Source organism: Megascapheus bottae, chromosome 9, assembly GCF_031878675.1.
Source record: "Megascapheus bottae isolate mThoBot1 chromosome 9, mThoBot2.hap1, whole genome shotgun sequence".
Taxonomy (NCBI): domain Eukaryota; kingdom Metazoa; phylum Chordata; class Mammalia; order Rodentia; family Geomyidae; genus Megascapheus; species Megascapheus bottae.
In genome coordinates this window covers 3,305,696-3,333,513 of record NC_143517.1, presented here as the reverse complement: position 1 = coordinate 3,333,513, position 27,818 = coordinate 3,305,696, and the positions used below count along the sequence as shown (strand labels likewise).

Genomic DNA, 27,818 nt, shown 5'->3' with positions numbered 1-27,818 from the left:
CTCTTGAACTCTTTTGAGAAATAGAAGCAAAAGGAGCCATACCAAACTCATTTTATGAAGCTAATATCACACTCATCCACAAACTACAGAAAGACCCAACAAAAAAAGAGAATTACAGACAAATTTCTCTAATGAACACAAACACGAAGCTCCTTGATAAAATTCTAGCCAACAGAATCCAGAAACAAATTTTAAAAATTATACACCATGATCAAGTAGACTTCATTCCATGGATGTAAGGCTGGCTTAACATTCACAAATCAATTAATACAATACATCATATGGATAGAGCTAAAATTAAGAATCATACAACAATTTCTCTGGAGGCTGAGAAAGTATTTGACAAAATACAGCATCCAATCATGTTGAAAGAACTAGAGAAAATAGTAATAGGAGGTACATTCTTTAAAAATAATTAAAGCCAGCCAAGAGTTTGGCCTAGTGGTAGAGTGCTTGCCTAGCATGCATGAAGACCTGGGTTCGATTCCTCGGTCCTACATACATAGAGAAAGTCCAAGGACAGTGTTCAGGCCCTGAGTTCAAGGCCCAGGACTGGCAAAAAAATAAATAAAATAATTAAAGCCATATTACAAACCTACATCCAATATCATACTAAATGGAGACTAGAACTATTTACTTTAAAATCATGAAAAAGACAGAGATGCCCACTCTCTCCACTTCTCTTCGATATAGTGTTAGAACCCTTACCAGAGCAATAAGGCAAGAGAAGGACATCAAAGGGACCCACATAGAGAAAGAAGAAATCAACTATCCCTATTTACAGATAACTTGATCCTATACCTGAACAATCCAATAAATTCCACTCCCAAACTCTAGAACTAATAAATCACTTTAGCAAAATGGCAGATACAAAATCAAACTTCAAAATTCAGTAGCTTTTCTATACACCAAAAATACACAAACAGAAGTAGAGATTTTAAAAAATGATCCCATTTGCAATAACCCCCAAAAGAATAATATTTAGGAATTAATTTAACCAAATATGTAAAGGAATTATTTAATGAAAACTATATAAACCTAAAGAAAGAAATCAAAGAGGATACCAGGAAATGGAAAATTGTCCCATTCTCATGGATAGAGAGAACCAACATAGTGAAAATTGTCATACTGCCACAATGTAATCCCCATCAAAATCCCAAAGACATTCTTTACTGAAATAGAAGATATAATCCAAAGGTTCATATGGAACAAGAAAAGACCTAGAATAGCCAAAACAATTCTAGGCAAAAAGAGCAATGCAGGTGGTATCACAATACCAGACTTCAAAATCTACTATAGAACCATAATAACAAAACAGGGTGATATTGGCACATAAATAGACCAGAAGATTAATGTAACAGAGTAGATGATCCAGAAATAAAACCACATATCTATTGTCAACTTATATTTGACAAAAGAGCCAGGGATATACAGTGGAATAAGCACAGTTTTTTTCATTTATTGGTGCTGTAAAAACTGGGCAGCCACATTCAGAAAACTAAAAATTGATCCCAGCCTATCACCATGCACAAACATTAACTCAAAATGGATGAAAGACCTTAATATCAGACATGAACCTGTGAAACTGCTACACAATACAGTAGGAGAGACACTGGAACTCATAAGAACAGGCAAAAACTCAGACAACAACAAATGCTCGTGGGGTTGTGGAGAAAGAGGAACCCTATTGCACTACTGGTGGGAATGTAAACTGGTACAGCAACTCTTGGAGGCAGTTTGGAGGTTTCTAAAAAAAAAAAAGAAAGAAAGAAAGAAAGAAAACCTAAAAATAGACCTTCCCTAGGATCCCGCCATTCCACTCCTGGGCATCTATCCTGAACATCATAATCCAGGATATGATAAGGACACCTGCTCAGCTATGTTCATCTCTGCACTATTCACAATAACCAAGTGATGGAAACAGCTCAGATGCCCTACTATGGATGAATGCATACAAAAATGTACTACATATATACAACAGAATTCTATATAGCCAACAGACAAGATAAAATAATGGGAAGTGGATGAAGCTAGAGCAAATCATGTTGAGTGAGATGTCAAGACCAAAGGAACAAAAGACGCATGGTTTCCTTGATATGTGGATATTATTTCCAAACAGTACAAGAGCTATGACTCAGTATTTGGGTACCCAATGTTATGGACATGGTCTTGGAGATATAAATATAACTATATAGACATAAAAGTCTATGATGGGATATATACTCTATAGATATAATGTACTATAGATTGATATTTATCTATGATATACAAAGTTTCAGCTTAATTTTAAGTATGTTTTAATATTTATTTGCCAGTGATTGCATATAGAGGTTCCTTTCTTGAATACTTATTTGTTAAATATGACATTTGCAACATGATGTGAAAATCACTGTTAATAAACTCTTTCAATAAAAAGTTATATGTACGGTAAATTTGGTAAGAAGATGTCACTTTTATTTTTTAATGACAAAGAAAATCTTATTTCCAATTTTTTGGAGTTTATTTTGAATAATATTATATCATCATTTGGACATAGCTATTAAACCATTTATTTTATTTATTTAGATATATTTTGTCTGTTGTGGGCCTTGGACTCTGGTCCTGGGGGATGTCCCTGAGTTCTTCTACTCAAGGCTAGTGCTCTTCCATGATGAGCCAGAGCACCACTTCCAGTTTTATGGTGGTTAATTGGAAATGTGTCTCATGGACTTTCCTGCTCATGCTGGCTTTGACTCATGATCCTTAGATCTCAGGCTCCTGAGTAGCTAGGATTACAAACCTGAACCTCTGACACTATTAAGCCTTTTTATCTATTGCTATGAATATCATCTTATAGTTATGTACTATGAATGGTCCTTTGATGAGTCAACATCTTCAGGGGAAAAAAGAAACTGAGCTTTTACATTTGATAGTTTATTCCAAATTTGCTGTTGAGAAACTTGTTTGACATCAACAATGAGCCTTTTACAGATTATCTGAAAGTTCAGGTCTTTTTGGATTCACTAACTGTGTATGTGTGGAAGGGGAATTTGTAGGGCTTGAACTATGGGCCCGAGCACTATTCTACAGCTTACGTGTTCAAGGCTAGCACTCTCCATTTGAACCACACCTCCATTTCAGGCTTTACTCAAATCTCTTCAGTAGCAAGGATTACAGTTGTGTGAGCCACTGGTGTCTGGCTTATTCACTAATGAATTTATTCATTAATTTTTCTGTATTGATGTTAGAAGACTCTGTTTTATTCGAAATTTAAAACTCTGGTTAAATATTATTAGGCATTATCCTCAAGTAATATGTTCTTTAAATGGATTAGGAAATGGAACACCACTTCACTCAGAATATGCCAAAAGAGTAAGTTTAAAGCGTGTGGGGAGTTGGAGGGGATCACTTGGTCCTCTCAGCCTTGAGCTCTTTGATGGGAGACAATTACTTTCAATGTTTGGGTGACTACAAAGACTTTTTTTTTCTGTTTCTAGACCATAGCTGTCCAGGTTTTCATGTCAATCTCCTGGCTCATGTCAGAGTTCATGAGTGCTCATTAAGTGATGTTGGATCAGCTGGGTAACAATCCCTACAAATTGGTAGAGGCTTATGTTCTAAGTGAGAACCAGACTACCCAGGTTTGAAGCCCAACTTTCCAACTGAGTTTTCCATTATCTGAGGATCATGTTACTGACAATATCTCTCTTGCTGTGTCTATTCTCAAAGTGACTGTAATAATAGTCATACCTGATGAAAATACAGTCAGGAAGAAATTCTCAAGTGTTTAGGAAATAACCTAGCTTTGAGATTCATGATAATATTTGTTTTTTGATAAGGTTAATGGAAATTTGACATTTGCAGATAATATCTAGCTGAGTAGAAGCATCATTCCATAACGGTAAATGAATAATGTCAGGGTTTTCTGAAAACTAAGCAAGTTGAATAATTGACACAACTGTTTGGAAACACCAGGCTTCTAGGAAATATTCTCACCAGCGCTAGCTGTAGCCACAAAAATGCTGTTTAATAATCTCTACCTAAATTTCTTTCTGTGCTTTACTTAAGCCTCACCCAATAGATTTATAAAGCAAAGATACCACTATAGTCATGTTATAGAAAAAACTGGAAACAAAACCAAAGACTACTCTTTTTATACAGATTGGATAGTATAATTCATTATATCTTATTTGTAAATGGTTTAGTTTTGTGTTCTCTAGAGAGGGGATGTGTACCTACAGTAAATTATTTAATAAGAACTCATACTATAACAATGTAGGCAAGAAGAGAAACATAAGTTGAAAATAACATTACTTCCTCCCACATGATAATCATATTCTTAATGTGGCTGAAAATTTCGGAAACATGCAAACCTGATTTAATTTAAGATTATGGTGGAATATATCTTCTCAGTAAATGAAAAGGGTAAAAATTTTTGACAAGTTGTGGTGAAGCAATGTAGAAATTGTTCCTAAATATAGGTTAAAAATCTTTGAGGGAACTTTTTTATATTTTTCCATATATTTTTTATTGTAATTAATAGAAGGTTTACATGATATTCACCAGATAGAAGGTGCATTACTTTATATTCACCAGTTTGTAGGTGCATTATTTCTCACACATTGATACCCCTGAGGGAATTTTTAAATAAAAAATTAAATCCCCCCAAAATCAATCCCCTATGAAATAACCAGTGCATTAACAATTGGGGTAAAGATTTAAAAGAGAGAATTCTCTGAACAGGAAATAACAGTGGCCACTAGACACATGAAGAAATGTTCAACATCTCTGGTGATAAAAGAAAAGCAAATCAAAACAACATTGAGATTCCACTCACCCCAGGTAGAATTGTCATTATCAGGAAATCTAGTAACAACAGATGTTTACAGGGAGATGACCAAAAAGGAATGCTACTACACTTGCTGAGAGTGTAGACTGGTTCAACCATTCTGGAAAGCAGTACTGAGGTTATTTAAAGACTAAATATAAAGCTCCTCTAAGACCCAGTAATCTCACTACTTGCCATTTACCAAATGACCACAAATAAGGCCTTCATAAAGCTACTTGCACAACCATGTTCATCTAGGAGAGAGGGAAGTGGGGAATGTTAAACAGGGGAAATGAGGGAGGAGGTAATAGCTTATAAAGAGAAATGTACTTATTTTCTTACTTTTGTAACTGTAATCCCTTGTTCATTATCACTTACAATAAAATGTTAAGAGAGTTGATGTATATATACATATACATATATATATATGAAGAGAGAGAGAGAGAGAAAGAGAGAGAGAGAGAGACAGAGAGAGAGAGAGAGAGACAGAGAGAGAGAGAGAGAGAGAGAGAGAGAGAGAGCTTGAAAAGGGTAGTTGGATTTATTTCTGTGTGTTTGAGGTCACATGGGGAAAAGGGAATCAATATACGTATGGGAGAACATGCTAAAAGAGATTGGTTTCTCTGGATCATGTCAGTCCATTTCCAGGCTCATGAGAAGCATAGTTTTTGTGGGATTTGTATTAGGTTGTCAGCTCACTGCATGGCCTACAGCTCAGTCCAAGGAAACCTAGCACTGGTGCCCACGCTGAGAGATTTGTGCATATGCAGACTCCATAGTGCAGAATCCTCTCAGGCCAGAGCCTCTTCAAATTTGGAGCCAACACACCTATCACCACACTTCAGGATTAATGGGAAATGAAATAAGAGAAAGTTGAAAATGCTTCACATTTCTGTTATGTGATGTGAAGACGTATCCAAATTTCCATAAAATGTTATAATTCTTCCCTGGTATAGCACTTTACTAGCAAGTGCTACACTGAGTTCAAACCCCAATATGGCTACAAAAAAAAGAAAACAAATTTGAATTAAGTTCAACTTAATGTTAGAATAATCAGGCCTGACATATTAAATTGCAAATGCAGTGTTTTCAATGGAATGTTCCTAGTATCATTTTAAATTATTTATTATAATTACTTAAAGGGATTACAAATTTACTTTGCAAACTTTTCCTTGTTACAATGATCAGAAATAGAACTGTTTGTAAAATGACCTAGAAGTACTTTTGTAATCATGAGAACCACAAGTAATTTTTAAGCAAGTTTGTACTACAATGCCAAAAGCATTATTTTTAATATCAGAACTGTGATGGAAGAACAGCAACAAGAAAAGAAGAGCAGGTACTTGCTCTTATCTTTAAAGCAGATTCTGCCTCAAACTGAGCATATGCCTCACAATAACTACTAAAATCATCCTCTGACCAAAACAGATGTGAATACAGTGACAAATGCTGATGTAGGATTTTTAAGGACTTGGCATATAAATGATTTGACATAGGAAGCAGTCATTAGAGCTTATAGTCAAAAAAATGTTTCTGAGTTCCCTGGAATGATGATCTGAATCAGAGTCTCTTCATGAGCACAGGAAAAATTGCTGCCTTCATCTCTAGTGAGAAGGAATTCTTCAGGTCTGAGCTGGGCTCAGAAGTCTGTGTCATAATTAAAGAGTCTTCAAAGTGAAAAACCTAGAAGTGGTAGATTTATATTTTATCATACAATGTTGAAGCTGTTCTAGTATAGGATTTTTTTCCCTGATTAAAATTTCTGCTTCTATAAAATGTGGCATCCTTATGAGAAGCAAGTATATAGTCACCCTAAATGTTCTTGAAGTTTAAGGAATTGGTATGAAAAGTGCATATGGTTATAATCTTATGTACTCAAGAGTTGGATATTAGAAAAATCTAAGCTTGAGTCCAACCTGGACAAAAATTAGCAAGATCCCATCTCAAACTAGCAATCTGAATACAGTAGCATTTTCCAAGTATGTGGGCAAGAACATAAGAGAATTGCAGACTGAGTCTCCAGGAACAAATGAGAGATCATGTCTAAAAAATAAGAAAGCCCCCCCCCACAAAAAAAAGCCTAGAGAAACTAAAGAAATGTCTTGAGTTCGAAACCCTGCTATTACTAAAAATAAAAGTAAAATTAAACTGGAGTTTCATACAACTCTGATTTTATGTGGTAGTTTAAAAATGAATGTATTTTACTGTGTTAATGTAAATATGATGAATTCAAGGGAGTGCTCAAATAGTATAATTCCTTTGAAAGACAAAATCAAGGTTCAACAAAATAAACTCATGAAAAGCTGGGATTGGATCAAGGAAAATATGGTAGATGAAGAGAAGAGAGAGGATGAAAATGCCATAAAGAAGTCAACATATATCCTACCAAATAGTGAGAGATGGAATGTATAAAGGGAGGATGGATGAGATTGTTGAGGGATGACATTGATCAAGATATGTTCCTATTCATAAACTGCTTTGTTAAATGATAACTGCTTTGTGCAATTACTTAAAGACAATTTTTAAAAAGATCAAACAAGGAGCCAGGAGTTTGGCCTAGTGGTAGAGTGCTTGCCTAGCATGAGCAAAGACCCAGGTTCAATTCCTCAGTACCACATACCTCAAAAAAAGCCTGAAGTGGTGCTGAGGCTCAAGTGGTACAGCTCTAGCCTTGAGAAAGTCCAAAGACAGTGCTCAGGCCCTGAGCTCAAGCCCAGGACTGGCCAAAAAAAAAATCAAACAGTGGCTATGACTGTAGCCTAGTGGGAGAGTGCCTACCTAGCATGCATGAAGCCCTGGGTTTGATTACCTGGAACCCCAGAAGTAGGGCTGTGTCTCAAGTGACAGAGCGCTAGCCTTGAACAAAAAGTGTTCATTAAAACAACTGAAGGGTGAAAAAAGGAAGTTCATAGGTATAGGACTGAACAGAAGTGAATGTGTAAAGTCTTTGTAGATTCCAGTGTTCCTTTATGTTCAACATGCTCAGAGGCCCTGGGTCAACTATGCTTCCCAGAACCCTCCTGCCCATACCCACTGAAGGAAATGCTCTGCCTGCACTTTGCTGTAGTAAGACTTGCCATGACACGGGAGAAGCAAGTGTAACACAGCCATTTGCACCTACAAAATCTGACTGTGGTCAAGACTCACAATACTTCATCTGCCCTCAGGAGTAAATGTGATCAAAAGCACATTATGTGCATGTGTGGAAAATCTCCCTAAAATCCCTTCCTACATTCCATATATACTAATATAGAAGAAAAAGACACCCAACATGAGCAAGAGTGCACTTGGTGGTTTCTAAACCTACAATTCCACTAAGTGTAATATCCATAATTGCCAGTCTTGTGCACTATATCAATGTTCATCAACACTGGCCTTGTCAGATTATGTGAAAATCAATATTGTGGATTTGTCTACAGATTTGGGGTTTAAATATTATGGGTGAGGAATCACAATTGACTAACCCCAACATAGTATGACATTTCAGAGTTTTAGATTAACAACAAAACTAATTGGATTGTTATAAAATGATAATGTTTTCTTAAATTTAAATATGCCTTATTTGAATTTATCTGTGTCTTGACTTTAAAATACAAGGATCTTTAACTGCTATACAATAATAATATTCCAACAATGTCCAATGAAAGTTTGATGCTAACACAAAAGGAGAATATGGAGAGACGGTGTGGGAAAACAAAACAGAGTTATATCTATTTTGAACTTAATACAACTGGATTTATCATGCTGTAGAATTATTGAGTGATTTTCTTGCTCTAATTTAACTAATTATTTATCTTCATTAGAATGAATTTAAAACAAACAAGAATGGCTTCTTCCTTTAGATATGTTTAAACCTTGTCTGTGTCTCATTAACACAGAGAAGGTCAAATACATTTGGCAAGAATCTTAACTTTTACCATCATGTATTCTCCCTTTGTGAAGCAAGGTACCTTTCTAATATTTTCCTTTTTCGTGTGTAAATGAAGCTGAGATGGAGAGACTCACACTTCTGAACAGCACTTAGAGAGAAAATTCTCAGAGGAAGCCAGTGTAGACTTAGGGAAGAAGAGGATGATCTGGTTCACATTCTGGATGAAATCAGTCCTTTGTCTACTCTGATGATGCCCTGGAAGGTCCCTGCTTTTTTCATCAAACCATGGAGCAATATATCATGAATTTAGTGAAATTGGGTGGACCACTGGCTTCAAAGTGAAGGGGGTCTTTACAGAAGAGGTCAAGTGTAACCAGGTGGTGCCAACTCTGTCATTAACCTGGGCCAATAAACCATCATGGTAAAGGGAGTGGAAGGGTGTCAGAAGAATCAAGGGCATTATGTAGATTGCAAGAGAAGAAAACCACAAAGCAATTTAATCAATAAAGAGGTTGACGAACAGGAATGGGAGAGTCACTCGGCTTTGACTAATATGTTGAGGCCCTGAGTTCCAACTTAGCCCTGCAGATAAAACTGCTGAGAGAAATAGAAGGTAACTACATACCTGAGAAATGTAGTGATAGAAAAACAATAATAACAACAACAAAGTTCACATTATATTCTCATAAAAAAGTGTTTTAAACCACTCCCCAGAAGATCCCTGCAGAAAGGATTATCTATTATGAGACAATCATATCACTGACATGTAAAATGGAAAAGGAGATTTCAGTGAGTCTATCTAAATATGATTGAATTTATGTAATATCTTTCCATTTGTATCAGTGACCTTTGACCATTATCATGAAAGAAAGAAAAAGCAGGAGACTTGTGTGCCTGAAGTACTTAGCTAAGCAGAATGCTGTGTGTTGGGTACAGTGAAGATCCCTGAGCCTCAAGATAATAAAGAGGATTCTTCCAAAGAAAATGCATCAATGAGGTCATGAATTTCAAATAGAGGATGAAGCATGTAGATCAAAAAGAGAAGCTGAAGACTTCATGTTTGTCTGACAGGTAAATAAAATCCTACGGAAGACTAGCTGTTTTATAGTCTATATTTGTGTGCAAAGGGGATAATTATCAGATTTACATATAACCACTGAGAATACTCTTATTCTCTAAATATATATTTGGAAAGCTGAAATATGAAGAATTTCAAGAGTAATAAAGTAGAAAATATACTTACTACAAAACATAAATGAAAAAGAACTATTGAAATAATATCTATAAAACAAACATAATTTCACACTTTATCAAATGTATGCATAGGTTGACATTCATTACATTTCAGTGTAAGGTGTATAGTAGCTTTCTTATTCTGCAGTAATTGTCTGGTATTAGCATAGAGACTGGTAACAAATTATAGCAAATGATAAGGATTGTTAGCCAAATAATTTCAAAAGAAAAATGATGAAAATGACATCAAATCATGTAGAGCATGAAATTACATATAAGATGCAATGTCCTGAAATGATTGCATAATATTATTTGTGATCTTCCTGCATTAAAAAGATCTCCATAGCTTACCAACGACTTAATTCTGACAGACCCGAGACAGAAAAATAGCATAAAAAATAATAACAGGCTTCTTAGTATTCTTTCCTGGTTTACTATGTGACTTAGTGGATGAAGCAGCAAGGATTTTGTATTTATAGGAATCAGATTCAACAGAAAGGTTAGCAGACTACAGAGGTGACTATTGCTTCCTAGATTTTCCCTATGCAATATCCGTATTCGTCTGAACTACATTGGCTTCTTACTGTGTTGTTGGGATGATAATTGAGGTGCAAGCCACTGTCACATAGAGGAGAAGAGGTGCCACTGCTCTGGTCACTTGGAACACCTGCAGGAAACAAAATCACAACATTCCACCAATTATAACTCCACACCCTTCTCCATCGACCATCTACATTAAAATTGCAAGTTTTCTCAATATTCACAATTCACAATAAACTCACATTTCACTTACACAAAAAGTTGAGTTCTGCAAGTAAGCTAGATGATCATTGGTATGTGGACACTGAATCTGATTCGTGAATATTTCTGACTCGTGAATATTTATGTTTTACTTTTGGATATTATAGCTTTAGAAATAAGACACATTATTTTGTTTCATTATCCAAAATGATCTACCTCAGACATGTAATTGTGCAAGTTGCTATTCAAATTTCCTCTTTGCATGGAGGTTTCAGGTTCTCTGAAAATTCTAGAAATCATAGCTATCCATGATAGAAATCCTTTTAAGGGTTCTGGCTTTATAAACTCTCTTGGTATATATTCAAATGGCCCCTCCAAAACTGCCTCATTTTGTGAAATTGCAGTAACAAAACGTTGTATTAAATTCACATGAGAAACTGAATAATATCTATTTTTTAAAGATGAGTAATTTGTGTCTTAGACACCTGTAATCTTCCAAAATGTCACATTTAGTAAGTAGTAGAATTTGGATTATGATGTCTATTTACTGACTTCTGATTCCTTGCTTTACAAAGGATGTTATTTTAGAGTTGGTAATGTTGAAATTGTAATCTGTTATTATGTCTAAATTCTACTCTTTTTTGTCAGTTGTGGAGCTTGAACTTAGGGCCTGGGCTCCTTCTATGAGCTTTTTTGCTCATAGGAAGGCTAGTGCTCTTCCACATTGAGCCATTTCCTGGGGGTAATTGGAGATAACAATCTCATAGACTTTCCTTTCCAACTGGATTTGAGCTGCAATACTGAGATCTCAAGCCTCTTGATTACCTAGGATTACAGGTTTAAGTCACTACCACCCAGCTCCGAAGTATTTTTTTACATATCATCTCTAACATAGCCTGTTGATCAGTAGAAGGAAAGATTTTTTTCCTCTTTTATTATTATGAAATTCTCTAATTTTTTCTACTTCTAAAAGACAGCCATTGGTTTTAAACTAAAAGACTTTCCATTTTATTTTAACTACATCTTGGAAAGTTTATTTTCATGTCTCTCTTAAGATACACTATTTCATTATTGTTATTTCAAGTTATTACTTTAATACAACATAAGCAATCCTATGAAGTCACTGTAAGACATCATCAAGTGAAAATGTAAATTTATAGACAAAAGGAGTGTAGGTATACATTTCTACTTTTGTCTAAATAAAACAGCATTTGGTAGAGTAAGTTAAACCAAACAAATAAAAAGCAGTGAAAATAAAAAATTGGAATAAAAAAGGGAAGAAATTAAATAAAAAGAAAAAGTAATAGAATAAAATAACTAAATGAAAGACTTAGAAAAGTAACAAAGCACAGATACCAATGGAGAAATGAAGGGAGGGTCATTATTACAGTTAGCAGATTTTAAACAGCAATAATAAAAATACAGGGTGAACCTCACACAAATTATTTGACAGCATGGTTTAAGAATTAAAAAAGCACTACAGTCAAGATTATTAAAAGAACTAACAAAAGATGCCTAGATTCATCTGGAAGATTAAATAACACAAGCGAAATATAACTGTATACTCAGACTATTACTCTCCTTAGAGTCATTTTATTCAGTCATTAAGTAGGAAGCAATACACTAATTAAACAGATTGTTCCTGCAAATAAAGAAACTATCATTCACAATTATATGAAGACGTGGTAAATCTGATTCCATAACCTCACTAAACATTACAAGAAGTGTTTTATACACATAAGAAAGAGTCCTAAGACCATGTGTGCACATATGCATGTGTGTGTACACAAATTACTTCCTACTTGATATGGGTAAAACCTTTGCATGTAGGTTGCAGTAGAAACCTAAAGAAGAAGGCCCATAGTCATAATCTGAGAAGAAAATTGAGAGAATATTTTTTCAATTTTGGTGTTAGCAAATAATTTTAGAGAGATTACAATAAATAGTGACCATGTGACAGCAGCAAAACAGTAATAACTGAATATTGTCAAAATTTTAGAAACTTCTACTTATTAAAAGATATATATGCATATATATATATTCATTTTTTCCCCTTTGGCCAGTCCTGGACCTTGAATTCAGGGCCTAAACACTATTCTTAGGGCTTTCTCAAGGCTAGAGCTATACCCCTTGAGCCACAGTACCACTTCCAGCTTTTCTCTGTATGTGGTACTGAGGAATCAAATCCTGGTCTTCCTGCATACTAGGCAAGCACTTTACCAGTAAGTAGGCCACACTCCCAGCCCAACAAGGGGACCAAAAGATAAGAAGGGGTATCAAGGTTCAAGAAGTAATGCACACATTACCTGATGAATCTAACTGTAAATGCCTCTATACATTATCCAGACAACAAAATGCAATAAAAACTATTATCTAAAGAGTGACTGAAAATATGTGTAATGTACATGCCATATAACTAAAAAATAGAAAACATTTGCAATGTAATAGCACAATGTCATATCAGTATGAAAATGAGGGAAAAAGACGTGAGCAGATGCCTTAGAAAATAAGATAAAAATGGTAATTAAGCACAAGATAAAGAACTATTTTCCTTAGTTGCCAGGAAAATAAAAACCCTACAATAAAATTTCACTCCACACTCAATAGTGACATGGTGACAGTCTTTGACTACCCAATATTGGAAAGAATGTAGGACTTTCAGAATTTACATGCATAGCTACAATGGATGATACTTATAACTATTCATGTTTCTGTGCATATTAGCAAGATTGTACAGTAGAAATCCACTCTTTACTCAGTGCTTTACTGCAACAAATTAACAACAGGATAAAGCCCAAAAACTTTTAGAAGAGTAATCCAGAAACAAGTTAATAAGTTACCATAATAAGGTACTATAGAAAGCATAAAGCCAGGAAAAACCACATTGATATATATGTGCCATTGTATATATCCTTATATAAATATATTTCATATATGCCATTATATATATGCCATTTTATTTTACCCATGTCTGTCATTTATAGCAATGGCCTGCAGGATGTTATATTAGTTAATTCAGGCATAACAAGACAAATGCTCCATGCTCTACCTCATATAGGAAATACTGAAAGTTTGGTCTCATAGAAGTAGAGAAAGAATAGTGTTAGCACAGGCAAGGGAGGGGATATAGAAAAGACTTAGTGAGTGACATAAAATTAAAAAACTAAATATACTTAGTTTAGGCTATGATAATAATGAACCTTGATCACACAATGCTAAATGAAAGAAAGCAAAATCACAAATTCTACATTATTGGGCTTTTATGAGGAAACAAATATAGTCATACTGTTAGAAACAAAAATCTATTAGTTTAACTAGAAATCAGGAGTGGAAAAACACACTTTTAGTTTTCAAGATACAGGGTTTCAATTTGGCTAAATTAAAAAAATACAACTATCATAAAGCAATGTGCTTAAAGATATTCCTACTGCGCATGTTTGCCCAAGATGGCACAATTGATGATATGTGTACTGAATGCAATAAAAATGCATCCACTTTTACAATTTACTTTTTGAATTTATCAAAATGCGATCCATCCTGTCATTCAGCAATCCAATTTCTTGATATTTATTTTATCAAAATAGAATGGGAAAAGTACTGGTAAAAGCCTTGTACATGAACCTTTATTTCAGCTTCATTTAGAGTAGGAAAATGTGAGGAAACACATTACGAATCTCTAGTATATTCCCCTAATGGTATATTAAACAGTGCTATAAGTGAATTGCTTATTATAATATGGATGAATAGTAAACAGATCCTTGATAATAGAAGTGATTGTGAAAAGTGGCACAAAGAATGAGCCCACTGCATAAAATTCCTGAAGAGGTACTACAGCACAGAAAGGACATTCAGGTCCATTTCTGCTGTTGACTGGGAAGCAGATTAAATGAAAACGCTCCATGAGTGTGAGTAGTGGGTGTGAAGCAAGTGTATGTATTTTAATAGCTAAAGCCATTGTGCATTTAAAATTATTGCATATCTTTGCACATAACTTATTCATTATTTTTTTTGCAAGTCATGGGCTTGAGCTCAGGGCCTGAGCACTGTTCTTGGACTTTCTACCACTTGAGTCTCAGCACCATTTCTGGCTTTTTTCTATATATGTGGTACCAAGGAATCGAACCCGGGTCTTCATGTATGCTAGGCAAGCACTTTAACCACTAGGCCAAACTCCCTGCCCCAACTTATTCATTTTAAAGTACAAATTATTTTAGCAGACAATTTAATAGTTATGCCTTTCAATTCATGAAAGAAAAAGAAAAAAGCATAAAAATCTGGTAAAAAAACTTGTTACTAATTTTTCTATAAACTTTTATATTATCCTGAGAGAAATGCTTTCTTCTGTCTTTCCTCTCAGAACTAGTGAAGTATAATTTCATGTTTATCTGTATCATTTTCTGGCTAGATAACCTTTATATTCATCAAATACAATTTAATGAAGATATAGATTATGGATATGATGCATTTCATGATGCACATTCTCATTTTATTTTATTTTATTGTGGGAGTATGGCTTAAATTCTGAGTTCTTCTGTGATAGACTATTGCTCTGCCACTTCAAACCTCACTCCACTTCAGTTTACTTGTGATTAATTGGAGATAAGAGTCTTATGATCTTTCTTGCTCTGGCTAGCTTTGAACCTCAGTCATCAGATCTCTGTCTCCTGAATACCTAGGATTACAGGCATGAACCACTGGAACCTAGCTCTTTCGATTTAATGCTATTATGCAAGGATTGAATTTGGAGTTTCACACTTGCTTGGTTTGGAAAATTGAATGCTGATCTGTCACTTGAGCCATGTCTCTAGCCCAGCTTTTTGTTTACTGTAGATAGAATTTCACACATTTTTTTCTGCCCAGATTTCCAGAAAATCTTGATCCTCCAGTATCAGCATGTATGCTCTTCCAGATAGCTCAATAGCCAGGGTAACAAGAGTGAGACCCCACACCCACCTCTGATGCATATTTTTGAAACAAATAATACTTCTCTGTGGGGTTGAGTTACAGCTCAGTGGCAAAGCACTTGTCTAACAAGTGTGAAATCCCCACTACCAAAAGAAAAAGAAAAGACAAAAGCACTTCTCTATTGAGTTAAGAGGTGTAATGTAGCAAATAGTTGTGAAACAAACCCATTGCCTTCTAATCAAAATCAGTAGAACATCTTATAATTAAGAATGTGTTTTTTTTTAGGTGGGCATGCTAACTCTGAAAAGAACTAGTCAGCTACTAACCAGAAAATTGCCATTTAGTGAGTAAATAAAATGTAAATGCTTAGCCATGTTTTGCAAATGCTTACAAGCACAGTCTTCATTCAATGGGAGTTTGAGGAAAGCAGGGGCTCTTTTTAAAAATGATACCGTTAGAGTCACTTCTTCTCCAGCATTCCGGAGAACCTGAACCTAAAAATAAAAAGAATTAAAATGTAATTATCATTATTTTTGCCTTTGTATAATTACAAAGTCTGAAAATTATTAGTTGCCATTCCCATGCTCTGTTTTCCCCCATGGGTCTGAAAATTATTATCTAATATAAGGAAAATTGTATTTAATGCTATAATAACAAGACCATACATGTCCTCCTGTTTCTGTTCTGTGGTGTCTTGTTTACATATATGTGTGCTGTGTTATTGTTAAGTGGAAGCAATATCCAGAAGTGAACACAAATAAAAACGGATGATTAATTTTGATGAAGGAAAAAATGGAGTAAAGAAAGCAAAATCTTTCCAACAAGCAGTGCAAGTATGTTTCAATAGTCATATATTTAATGGAAGAACCTCCCATGACATAACAATAATATATGACAAAATAAATTTTTTAGAGAGAGAATGGAAAATTTTTTTCTGGAAAAAAATCTCATTGGTATAGACAGTAGAAAAAACCTTTGTAACACTGAGGAGGAAAAGATTTATTGGTGATAATACCAAATGCACAATTCATAAGAAAAAAATGTTTAACTGAGAATCACGAACTTAAAAATTCATTTTCTCTATGAAGAGAGCCAAAAGTTGAAGGAAAATATTGATATATCTTTATCTGATAAATGACATGTACTTATGTCAATAACAAAAAATTAATATTGTTTTAATGAAACATGAATTTTGACCTCAAACATGTGTAAATTAATACACAAAATACATGCACTATGTTCCATAACCAGGGAAAAGGAAATTTAAATCGTACTGTGATATCATTATACTTCTTCCAGAATGTCTACATAAGAAATATCTAAAATACCAGGACAGTTGCAAAGGAAGTGAAACTCTCTGATACTAACAGAATAAAAAAATGGCTAAACCAACAACAACAAAAAAAAACAAAAAACAAACAAACAACAACAACAAAATGAAACCAGTTTGGCATTTTCCAAAGGTTGCAACATTCATCCACCTTATGATCCCATATGTCTAGTTTTAAAAATATATTCATTGGAATGAATACTTCTGTCTTTATAGATATATTGCATGAAAACTCATAGAAGCTATTCCTCAGATACTGGAAATAACAGAAATGTCTATCAAATAATGAACATTTAAATATATACTCTTAAGATGGGGTGAAGCTCAATATTGCTAAGGAATAAGGAATGAAGTACTGAGACACCCTGCACATTAAAAGAATGTAAAACAGTTGTATTGAATGAAAGAAGCCAGAAAAATAGTACTTGTTAGGCAAATTTAATAAATTTGCAGAAAATTCAGATAAGTGTCACTAATAAAACAAAACAAAACGAAAAACAGATCAAGTGTTTGTCTAATAAGTGGGATGAAAAAAGAGGCTCAGTGGGGATTGCAGAGATTGAAGAATCTGACTGTAAAGATTGTGTTGTTGACTCTCTATGTATGTGTACATTGTCAAGTCCGTTGCATTGTGTGCTTTGAATATGTGTAGCTTGAGAATAGCAATAAAAACTTCCACATGATAAGTTATAAGAAACAAGATTATGTCTAAAAAAGGTAAAAATTGGTCATGTAGAAAATGAGTGCAGAAAATAACATGGTAATTTCCATAGATGCAAAAAGGTGTACTAATCCACCTGAAAATTAAATATGCAAACTAGAGAGAATTTAACAAAAATCCAATCATCACAATGAAGGTGAATTATTAACATTATTTCTCTCTGAGATCCAAGATGAAAGATAATCAGTATCCTTGGATTTCTCTTAATATTTCCTCATGTCTGAGTATAGTAAGGATAAGAAAAAGCTATTTTTTTCAAGAATTGAACCAACAAAGAACATTAATTATGACTTATGACTTTATGGCATTAATACATGAGACATCAACAGGCAGGGCAAGCCATCAAAGGAAGTCAAGCCTGGTAAATCCAAACCACTGAGGGAGTATAAAAATAACAAAAGATTTTGGAGTAATGCCAAGAGATAAATATTAAATTACATATTTTAAAATAAGCATGATGCTATTTAATGTCATGAGTTTCTAGATATAAAAGTACAAGCTGTCTATTTTGCTCTGTTTTTATGTCAATTTAAGACAATTCCATGCAATATCTGCGTCTTTTCACTTTGTATCTCAGTCTGAATTTACTAATTCAATTTTTTGTATTTGCATTGATATTATATTATAGACACTTAGTAACAGCACCAATATATCATATGAATTGAGAATTGGTGATGGAGTCAAACATGAAGCAGTGGAATAAGTAAGCTAAATACTCAAAGGAGAACATTAGGTGCAGTTATGGGAACAAGGGACAGGTGTGAACTTACATCATTGTCTAAAGAAAAGACAATGGAGTGGAAAACTCTGTTTCTTTTAAAGTTGTATATCTATGCATCATTCTGTTCTGTTTACATATAATTTAAAAAATAACTTTAAACATTTTTAATGGCTTTCCATAAAGATATCTTAATTATAAATTTAATACCATTTGCAAATGTAGTTATTACTGTATGGCATCAGAGTTTCACATTTTGGCCCACACACATTTCATAATTAATGTATGGCCATTAAGATTTTCAGTGTGTGTTTTAAACAATTTCCTGTTTTCTCCTTTGTTTGAGGGCACATTTCAGCTTCCTGATATAGTCAAGGTGAAAAATGCAGGGTCTACAGTATGGATATCATAAGGAAAAGTCATCATTCCATGTTAAACTGGAAAACCAAGCCAACAAATATAGTCACCTTTTTTACTGTTCACACTTTATGGCCTAAATGTAAATTTTAATCCTAATAGTTATTTTTTTTAAACTGCCTTAGGTTTTGTACTCAGTAAAGATTCAAAAGTTGGTAAATGATAACAATCATAATAGAAAAGTGAAGTGGGATTACAAATATTTATTACTTTAATATTGAGTCTAGTACAAATCTAATAACTCTGCTTATTACCATCAGTTTTCACTCATCTGTTTGGATAAAACTTCACTAAAGACCTTCTCTTTTCTTTTTGTGTGCACTCTTTATTTCACTTTCCTTGTAAGCCATTTCATTTAATAAGAGATTTGAAAGATGAATGTGGATGCCTGCTATCTGGATAAATGAAGCCAACTTTGCCTAGAATTGAGATTGCTTTTAATTGAGAAGGACAATGCTAAAATCCCCTAGACATATTTCAAAAGCATCTCTAAACTAGGTGCCCATGGACCATTTCTGCAATTCTAGCTAGTCAGGAGGCTGAGATCTGAGGCTGACTAGTCTTAGAGTTTTATATCCAAATAACAACAAAATATTTAGAAGTGGAGGTCTGACTTAAGGGAGAGAGTGCTGGTTTTCAGAAAACAAAAGCAAAAACAAAAACATCTGCATGGTAGTCCTCAGGTCCCACACTGGCTTTTTAATAGAGGAGAAAATAAGAACTCAACTTATCATGTGTTGTTGAGTAAAGGTAACACTCAATATTTTTCATTTCTTTTTCTCTTTTGGGGGCCAATACTGGTACTTGAATTCAAAACCTCACACACTTGTTAGGTCTTCCCTCCTTTTCTGGATGGCTTTGAACCAAAGGCAGATGCAAGGATTAAAGTTGTGAGTAATTACTTCCTGGAAAAAATGTAAATTTTCTACTTTGATTAGGGAACTCCCTTATATATTCCATCATTTATCTACTCACACATTTGATTTAGCGAAGTGTCCGTGATGTGACAGGATATGTGAAGATACTACCTATCTATGGCTTAGTGAAAGTATGTATTTATATTTACATCTTAAACACTGGGCCAGAATGGCTGACAGTTTTCAGGGAAGACTGAATAGTGATAGTTTTTGTTTTCTCTTAATTACTGGGGACTAACCTCATGACTTTAGCTTATTAGGCAAATTTATAATCCTTCTGTCTTTCTGTCTGGGGTATCTAGGCTTATAGGCCTGTGTCACCATCCCTGGTGAGAATTCTTAAGACAAAATTATTTAACAGGGAAAGATGCTGTCATATTCCCAAAAGCTGAAACAGTTGGAAGGATAGTAAATAAAGCATAACTGTAGAAATCATACAGCTGGAAGCAGAGCATAGAAATATGTTTAGGGATTCTATATCATAACTGGAAGTAGTGAGAGACCAAAGTGTGATGTCAAGTATGATTTGCAACATAGAAGGGAATAAGGGAAAAAATAATGTGGGATGTCTGAGAAGATAAAGTTCTCACTTTCAATGTCAGCACGCAGAACAATGTCAGCAAAATTAGGATTACACAAATCAAAATTATTATGTGCAGAAGTGGAAGGAGAAGTGATATGGCAGTATGGAAGATGCACATTGTGTATCTAGCTTACCAACTACCTTCTACTTCATCTTATATTTTTACATTTTTATTTTATTGTAAAAGTAATTTACAGAAAAGTTACTATTACATAAATAAGCTAATAAGCATATTTCTATTTTGAACATCGTTACCCCTCCCGCCTTTTCTCTCACATTCCCAGAACTCCCCTATCCTCAAAGTTATAAATTTTATTTCCAACATACTGTCTAGTGAGTATTAATCTTATATTGGCTCATCACTTTTTCTCACCATATCTGTGATTTCCCTTACCTTCCCCAAATCACATAAACTTATCTACAAGACAAAGGGTACAAAAATATAGAAATATTGGCCATGGGGAATAAACCAGAGGAGAATAACCTTTTAAACAGACAAAAGAAATAAGTGCAAATAATATAACAAAAAAAATTTAAAAAAGACAGAAACAAAAGAAAACAATCACCAACACACAAAAAAAAGCCTTCTTGTTTCCAGATCGTGGAGATCATTTCAATTACCATCATTTTATGTGGTCAAATGTACTTAGCTAACCAACTATTGTGAACCTATGCTACGACTATGCTAGGCATATAATAATTATTATAAATGAGAAAACCCATGGTGCCTATGTTTCTTTGGGTCTGGGTTACTTCACTTAATAGGATTTTCACTGTGTATATATACCACATTTTCTTGATCCAGTCATCTGGATCAAGAGCAACACATCAACTGATCCCATATCTTAGCTATGGTAAATCATATTGCAATGAAAATAGTTATTCTGGTACTTTAGTGTAGTCTTGTTTATGATCATATGAATAAATGTCCAAGAGTAGCATTGCTGGATAATAGGAGAGTTCTAGGCTTTCTGAGAAACCTCCATATTTCTTTCCAGAGTCGTTAAACCAGTTTACACTCCCACCAACAGTGTAATAGCTTTTCCTTTTGGCCACCTCCCGCCAGTATCTGCTGTTATGTTAGACTTCTTGATAATAGCCATTTTAACTGCAGTGAGGCAGAATCTCAATGATTTGATTTGCATTTCTTTGATGGCCAGAGGTGTGTAACTTTTTTTTATGTGTCTATTGGCAATTCATATTTGCCCTCCTAAAGTTAACTCACCCCCAAAATCAGTAGCTTTTCTGTATGATAAAAATGAGAAGAGTGAGTCTGAAATTAGGAAACAAACTCCTTTTGTAATAGCCTACAATGGGAAGGACCTCTACAAGGAAAACTTTAAAAACCTGAAAAAACAAATTAAAGCAGATTTAAGGAAGCAAGAAAACCTCCAACACTCCTTGACTGGAAAGATTAATATTGTGAAAATGGCAATATTGCCAAAAGATATCTACAAAATCAATGTAATACTCATCAATATCCAATAACATTCTTTAATGAAATAGAACAAGCAATCCAAAAATTCATATGGAATGATAGAAGACACCTAATAACAAAAAACAAACATTAGGGGCTGGGAGTTTGGCCTGGTGGTAGAGTGCTCGCCTAGCATGCATGAAGACCAGGGTTTGATTTCTTGGTACCACATACATAGAAAAAAAGCTGGAAGTGGTGCTGAGGCTCAAATGGTAGAGCTCTAGCCTTGGGACAGTCCAAGGACAGTGCTCAGGCCCTGAACTCAAGCCCAGGACTGCAAAAAAAAAAATCCCTAGCAGAAAAAATAGTACTGAAGGAATATCAGCACCAAACTCTATTATAAAGCCACAGTTATAAAAATAAATTGGTAGTGGCACATGAGTAAGTCTGAGGAACAATGGAATAGAATTGAAGACCCCAAATGACTCAATACACCCACGGCCACCTAAACATTGACACATTGACACGGTAGCCAACAATATCAAATGGAAGAAAGAAAGTCTCTTCAAGGCTGCTACCAGAATTGGCTATACATGTGATATATATATGTAATATTTATATATTATGTAGTATACATATTTATAATTTATTACAAATCTAGTAAATATAATCACATACTATATGAATATATTATATATTATATAGCATATATTATAATATATTTTGTATAATATATAAAATGATACAATGATACATATATAATCATACATTATATATAAAAATATAAATATAGAATATAATATATATTTGCTTTTATAAATATAAAATTGAAAAGATATAGAATCAACTCCAACTGGATTAAAGGCCTCAATGTGAAATCAGATACCCTGAAAATATTACAGGAAGGGATAGGGGGAACACCAGACTCTGGTACAGTTTGAAACTTCCTAAATTAAAAAAACAAATCTAGGAACACAAAAAAAAATCAAAGAAAGTCTGAATAAATAGGATTGCATTAAACCACAGAGCTTTTACTTGGCAAATGACATAGCTAGCAAGATAAATAGAAAGCTCATAAACTGGGAGAAAATCTTCACTAGCTATACAACATACAAGGGCCTCATATCAAAAATACACTTAGGGGGCAAAAAATTAAACTCCCCAAAACAAGTCTTCAAAGAAACAACTATCCCATTAATAAGTGACCTAAATTATTTTATAATTTTAAGTGCAAGAATCTTTTCTATAGGCATTTCTACTCTAAATTATATGTGACTTTAAAATTAAAGGTCAAAGGAAAATATTTTCTCTCTTTGAAAAGCTACTAAAATTTTAATATTTCCAAATTCCTAAAATCTTAGATTAAAATAGTAACTAAGACTTCTGCAATATATATTTTGTAAGTATAGAAGCTAAGAGGAAGATCAGTTCTTAGCTCTAACAAATTTTGGGTTCCAGTAATAATAAATCCAGGCTCTAAAAAGGAGGAGATAAATCTTAAAACACCCAGTTCACTTTTAATATAATATTTAAAACTACAACAGAAAACAATTGTAATCTCAATGACCTCCAACAAACAAGTCTCTACACAGTAAAAGTGTATATATCTGTGAAATGTGTGTATATCAGCATAACTGAGTTAAAATTAACTATGGTGGGATATATAGTAGGTAGTTCACAAGATTGTATTAAGTACCATGACAGAATTTGTTTAAATACCAACGAAATTTCCTCATGGGTTCAATCAGTATGGTACTTTGCCTTTTCAGTTTGTGTGATTAATTTGCCATTAAGGTAACCTGCCTTTCATGCAGATTAACTTAAATTTTACAATTAATTAAAGAACCATTTAAAATAATATCATGAACAGGAGCAAAAAAATGGGAGTTAGGATTAATTTTAACTAATGCATATAATTATATGATTGTAATAGAATATTATTGAAATTGCCACAATTAAAAGTATAAAAAAATAAGCTAGATATTGAGGGCTCAGGACTATAATCCTAGCTACACAGGAAGTTGAGGATGCCAGTTTGAAGTCATGTTAGGCAACAAAAAAAATACCTATAAGACATACATATAAGGGACAATGCTTAGGTTCTGAGTTCAAGTGTCAGTGCTGGCACAAAATTAATTACTAAAAATAAATCAAGCGAGGTGCCAGTGGCTCACACCTGTAATCCTAGCTACTCAGAAGGCTGAGTTCTGAGGATCAAAGTTCTAAGCCATCCCAGGCATGAAAGTCTGGGCGATTCTTATTTCCAATTATCCACCAGAAAAGCAGAAGTGACACTGTGGCTCAAGTGCTAGAGCACTAACAAGAGCTGAAGAACTCAGGGACAGCACCCAGGCCCAGAGTTGAAGTCCCACCACCAAGAAAGAAAGAAAGAAAGAAAGAAAGAAAGAAAGAAAGAAAGAAAGAAAGAAGGAAGGAAGGAAGGAAGGAAGGAAGGAAAGAAAGAAAAAAAGAAAGAAAGAAAGAAAGAAAGAAAGAAAGGAAGGAAGGAAGGAAGGAAGGAAGAAGAAAAGAAAAAAGAAAGGAAGAAAGAAAGGGAAGAAGGAAGGAAGAAATCAAGAAATCAATATAAAATTATCACAAAAGAAGTGATAGCTATACCATTATTAATATGAATATATGCCAATAATATACTATAAATACAAGATTTAGAATTCAGCAAGTGATTAAAAATACCCAAAATATTTGATTTCAAGAGAAATTATTGGCAAGAACGAATGTCATCATTATCCTCATCTACAATAACAAACAATAGCAACATATATATGTATATTTTCCATTAATAATTGTACAGGATTCAAAAGTGAAAAGGAGCAACAATTTCTGATGAGGCCTCTATCAGGAGTAGCACTAAAAGAATCGTGGCTCCTACTTAATTATGGCTGCTATTTACAAGGATAGCATTCTCTCCTTTTGCTATCTTCCCAGAAATCACATCACAGTGCTGTACGTTCAGCAGCCCAAAGCAGCTTTCTCTACATTCCCGTGCCCTTAGTTACATGCTCTACTTGTTATTCTCCATCTCACAAACACTTTTCACCCAACACTGTCCTGGGCTTAGAGTATCCACTAACATACCTACGTAAGCTATCTTCTGGCTGTCAAACGTGCTTTGCAGAGGCAGGAAATTCTTGTATTCAGTGAGCTTATCATGACATCTGGCCCCTAGAAACTCTTCATTAAATAATATGGAATAAGCTTAATAAAGTCAATTTAAAAGTTGTCTTAAAGATAAAATTGCTTTCATATCCATTTTCTGGTATGTGTGTGTGTGGAGGAGATATCTTATGAGTTCTGGTAAATACAGTAAAATATGTAAGCAAAATGTTTTTTTTTATGAAGTAGGAAAAAATATTTTTTTCTATTGAAATCCAAATTGAACTGGTTGCCAATGGTTCATATTAATCCTCACTTCTTGGGAGACTATGACATTGCTGATCAAGGCCAGCTCCTTCAAAAAGAAGTTTTGGAAACTCCTCAAGAAAGAGCTGGACACAGTTGGGCAGGCCTATAAACCTAGCTAGCAAGAAGCTTAACACAGGTTTAACACTGCCTGAGCAGGGGAAAAGAAGCTGTCTCAAAACTAAGCAGCAAGTCCATGACTGCAAACAGGGTTAAGAGTGACTGTTTAGCAAGTGGGATTCTTTGAGTTTAAACTCCAAAACCAATAAACTACAAATAAGGTGAAGAGAAAACAACCAAAAGTCAGAGTTTAAAAGTTCATATTTTGAAATAGTTTTAATTAATGGGGACTCTGTTGTACAACTATTGAAAATAGAGAGAAAAAGATTATAATTCAAAATAATCTTTTTGATGCTAGCAATAAACGTGAGAAACATTAAGAAGCCAAAAAGTAAAACTAGAAAATTCTTAAAGATTTAATCAATAGGCATGGAGTGTCATGCTGTTTATTTTAAATTCTCATTAAATGACAGAGAACAACACTTGCACAACATGTACCTTAGGCTTGGTATTATTTTTCTATAAGGTCAGTAAAGAAGTTTTAAAGCACTTCAAAATTACTTGAAACAAAAATTAGTAGTAGAAACTAAGTGAATTTGGACTGCCAATATTTGAGCATATTATCAAATAATATAGTCAAACAAATATGCTACTAATATTAGAATACAGAAATTACTGTAAAGGAAAGAAAATTCCAATGCAAGTTAATGAAATCAAAGTGGAATCACATGGAAGACATGTTACTTTCTTCAGTTTGCCACTGACAAAGCTGCATATGAGCCAGGGGCTGGTCATCCGTTACAGTAATATTAGCTGCATTGGTAGATTGAGACTGGTAGGATCTCATTTTGAAGCCAGCCTGGGTAGAAAAACCTATGAAACTCCACACAAAACAAGAGTGGAAATATGACTCAAGTACTATAGCGCCAGCCCAAAAAGCAAATGGTGAAGGTGAGGCTGAATTCAAACCTCTGAACTCCAAAGCAAAGAGCAAAACAGAACTCTTATGAATACAGATATCTTTGTTTATTCTTTTTTTATATATTTTTATTGTAATTAATAGAAGGGTTACATTATATTTGCCAGATAGAAGGTACATTAATTCATATACATTGATACCCTTTCTCAAGTCTTGGTCCCCATTTCCCTCCCCCACCCCCACCCCTCATTTTGTTTCCCCCCTTCCCTATCCTATTTCAAATAACCAAATACAAATATATCCAATATATCAGATAAAAAGTGAGATACTGTAACAATATGAGATAACCAAGGGACAGCAAAAGAGATGAGAGATAACATAGTACATTAAGGACAACAATCACTCATTATATGGCTTTTGTTTCTATATCCTGGAGGTCCTTTCATTTAGCATCATACTATATGGCCTTATGTATCTTGGCTTTGCTCTATTGCAAATCTCTGCTAGGAGAGCCCAAGGTTTCTACTGATTATGACACATCAAGGAAACCATTGAGCCTATGTTCCTTTGAGTCTGGCTTACTTCACTTAATATGATTTTTTTATTCTTATAGAAGAATGTGGCACAATGTTTTATATCATGTGTTGGAAATAGATTTCAATGGCTTTTTTGCATTACATGTGAGCAACAGAACAGAAATTGTTGTGGAACTACCGAGAATAATTTGAGTAAAAAAAAATCTCCCATGTGAAGATGCATCCATAAAGCTGGGATTAAATGTTCTTAGTGAGGCTTCTTCATCACCTTCTCTGAGAGGTATGAAGAGATCTGTTACTATTATTGGCTGGATTTTGTCTCAATTTCTCTAAGCAGTTCTACTTATGCTACTTTTAAATTGTCCCTTAGCATGTGCTTGTGAATACTTTCAGAAGAAATGTTCAATGAGCCAGGCTCCAGTGGCTCATACCTGTAACACTAGCTACTTAGGTGGCTATAACACGAACATTGTGGCTTTAATCAAGTCCAGGCAGAAAAAGTCCCTTAGATTCTTATATTGAATTAATCACCAAAAAGATATAACTGAAGCTACAGGTTAATTGGTCATCTTCAAACCATGAATAAAAGTAAAGCAAGAGGGCAAGGTCCTGAGTTCCATCCCCAGTCCTGGCATTTAAAAAAAAGGAAAAGAAAAAATGAAAACACAGATTTTTCTGCAGCCTGTACATAAGAAAGACAAGTTCCTGTTTCCCCTGCTTCTCCTCAGTTGCAAAGAAGCAACAGGGAAAACTCAGTTTGATCTTGGCATCACAGTCAGTTTCAAACAATGGAAACCCTACTGTACCAGCAAAACTCCAACTCCTGAATTCTATAAAGCCCTCTCTTGAATGGCTATAATTTTTAATTTACTGAAGTATACATTGATGAGTGTTAAACATTCTCTCCAACACAGTGACACAGAGACATGATTAAAATATCCAAGGTTTCATGCTTTTATATTTAGTAATTTAGTATAACAACTGATAATTAGACAACATTCTATGACCAGAAAGTTCTTTTGATTAGTTAATTTGTACTATATAAAATTTTATATTCAACTAGATGTTTGATCATTCCCATTTGTTTAAATGAATAAGACTTCAAAGTGCTAATTAGCATGAATAATCAGGACTTAAATAGTCTCTGCAAGTGCTCAAATACAATAGAACCTTAAACTTGTAAAATCACCCTACAAAACAAAAGTCATTATCTTCTGTTTCAC

General features: G+C 34.1%; 1 protein-coding gene across 1 annotated transcript in view; it reads right to left on the bottom strand.

Moving 5' to 3' along the window:
* The window catches only part of Sntg1 (syntrophin gamma 1), a 774,750-nt gene that overhangs the window by 209,112 nt on the left and 537,820 nt on the right, over nucleotides 1-27,818 (bottom strand). Inside the window, exons 9-10 of the mRNA XM_090338807.1 lie at nucleotides 15,949-16,051; nucleotides 10,496-10,578 (exon numbers count right to left, since the gene is read on the bottom strand). Of these exons, the coding sequence (XP_090194933.1) occupies nucleotides 10,496-10,578; nucleotides 15,949-16,051 (186 nt within the window). The remainder of the gene's footprint in view (nucleotides 1-10,495; nucleotides 10,579-15,948; nucleotides 16,052-27,818) is intronic.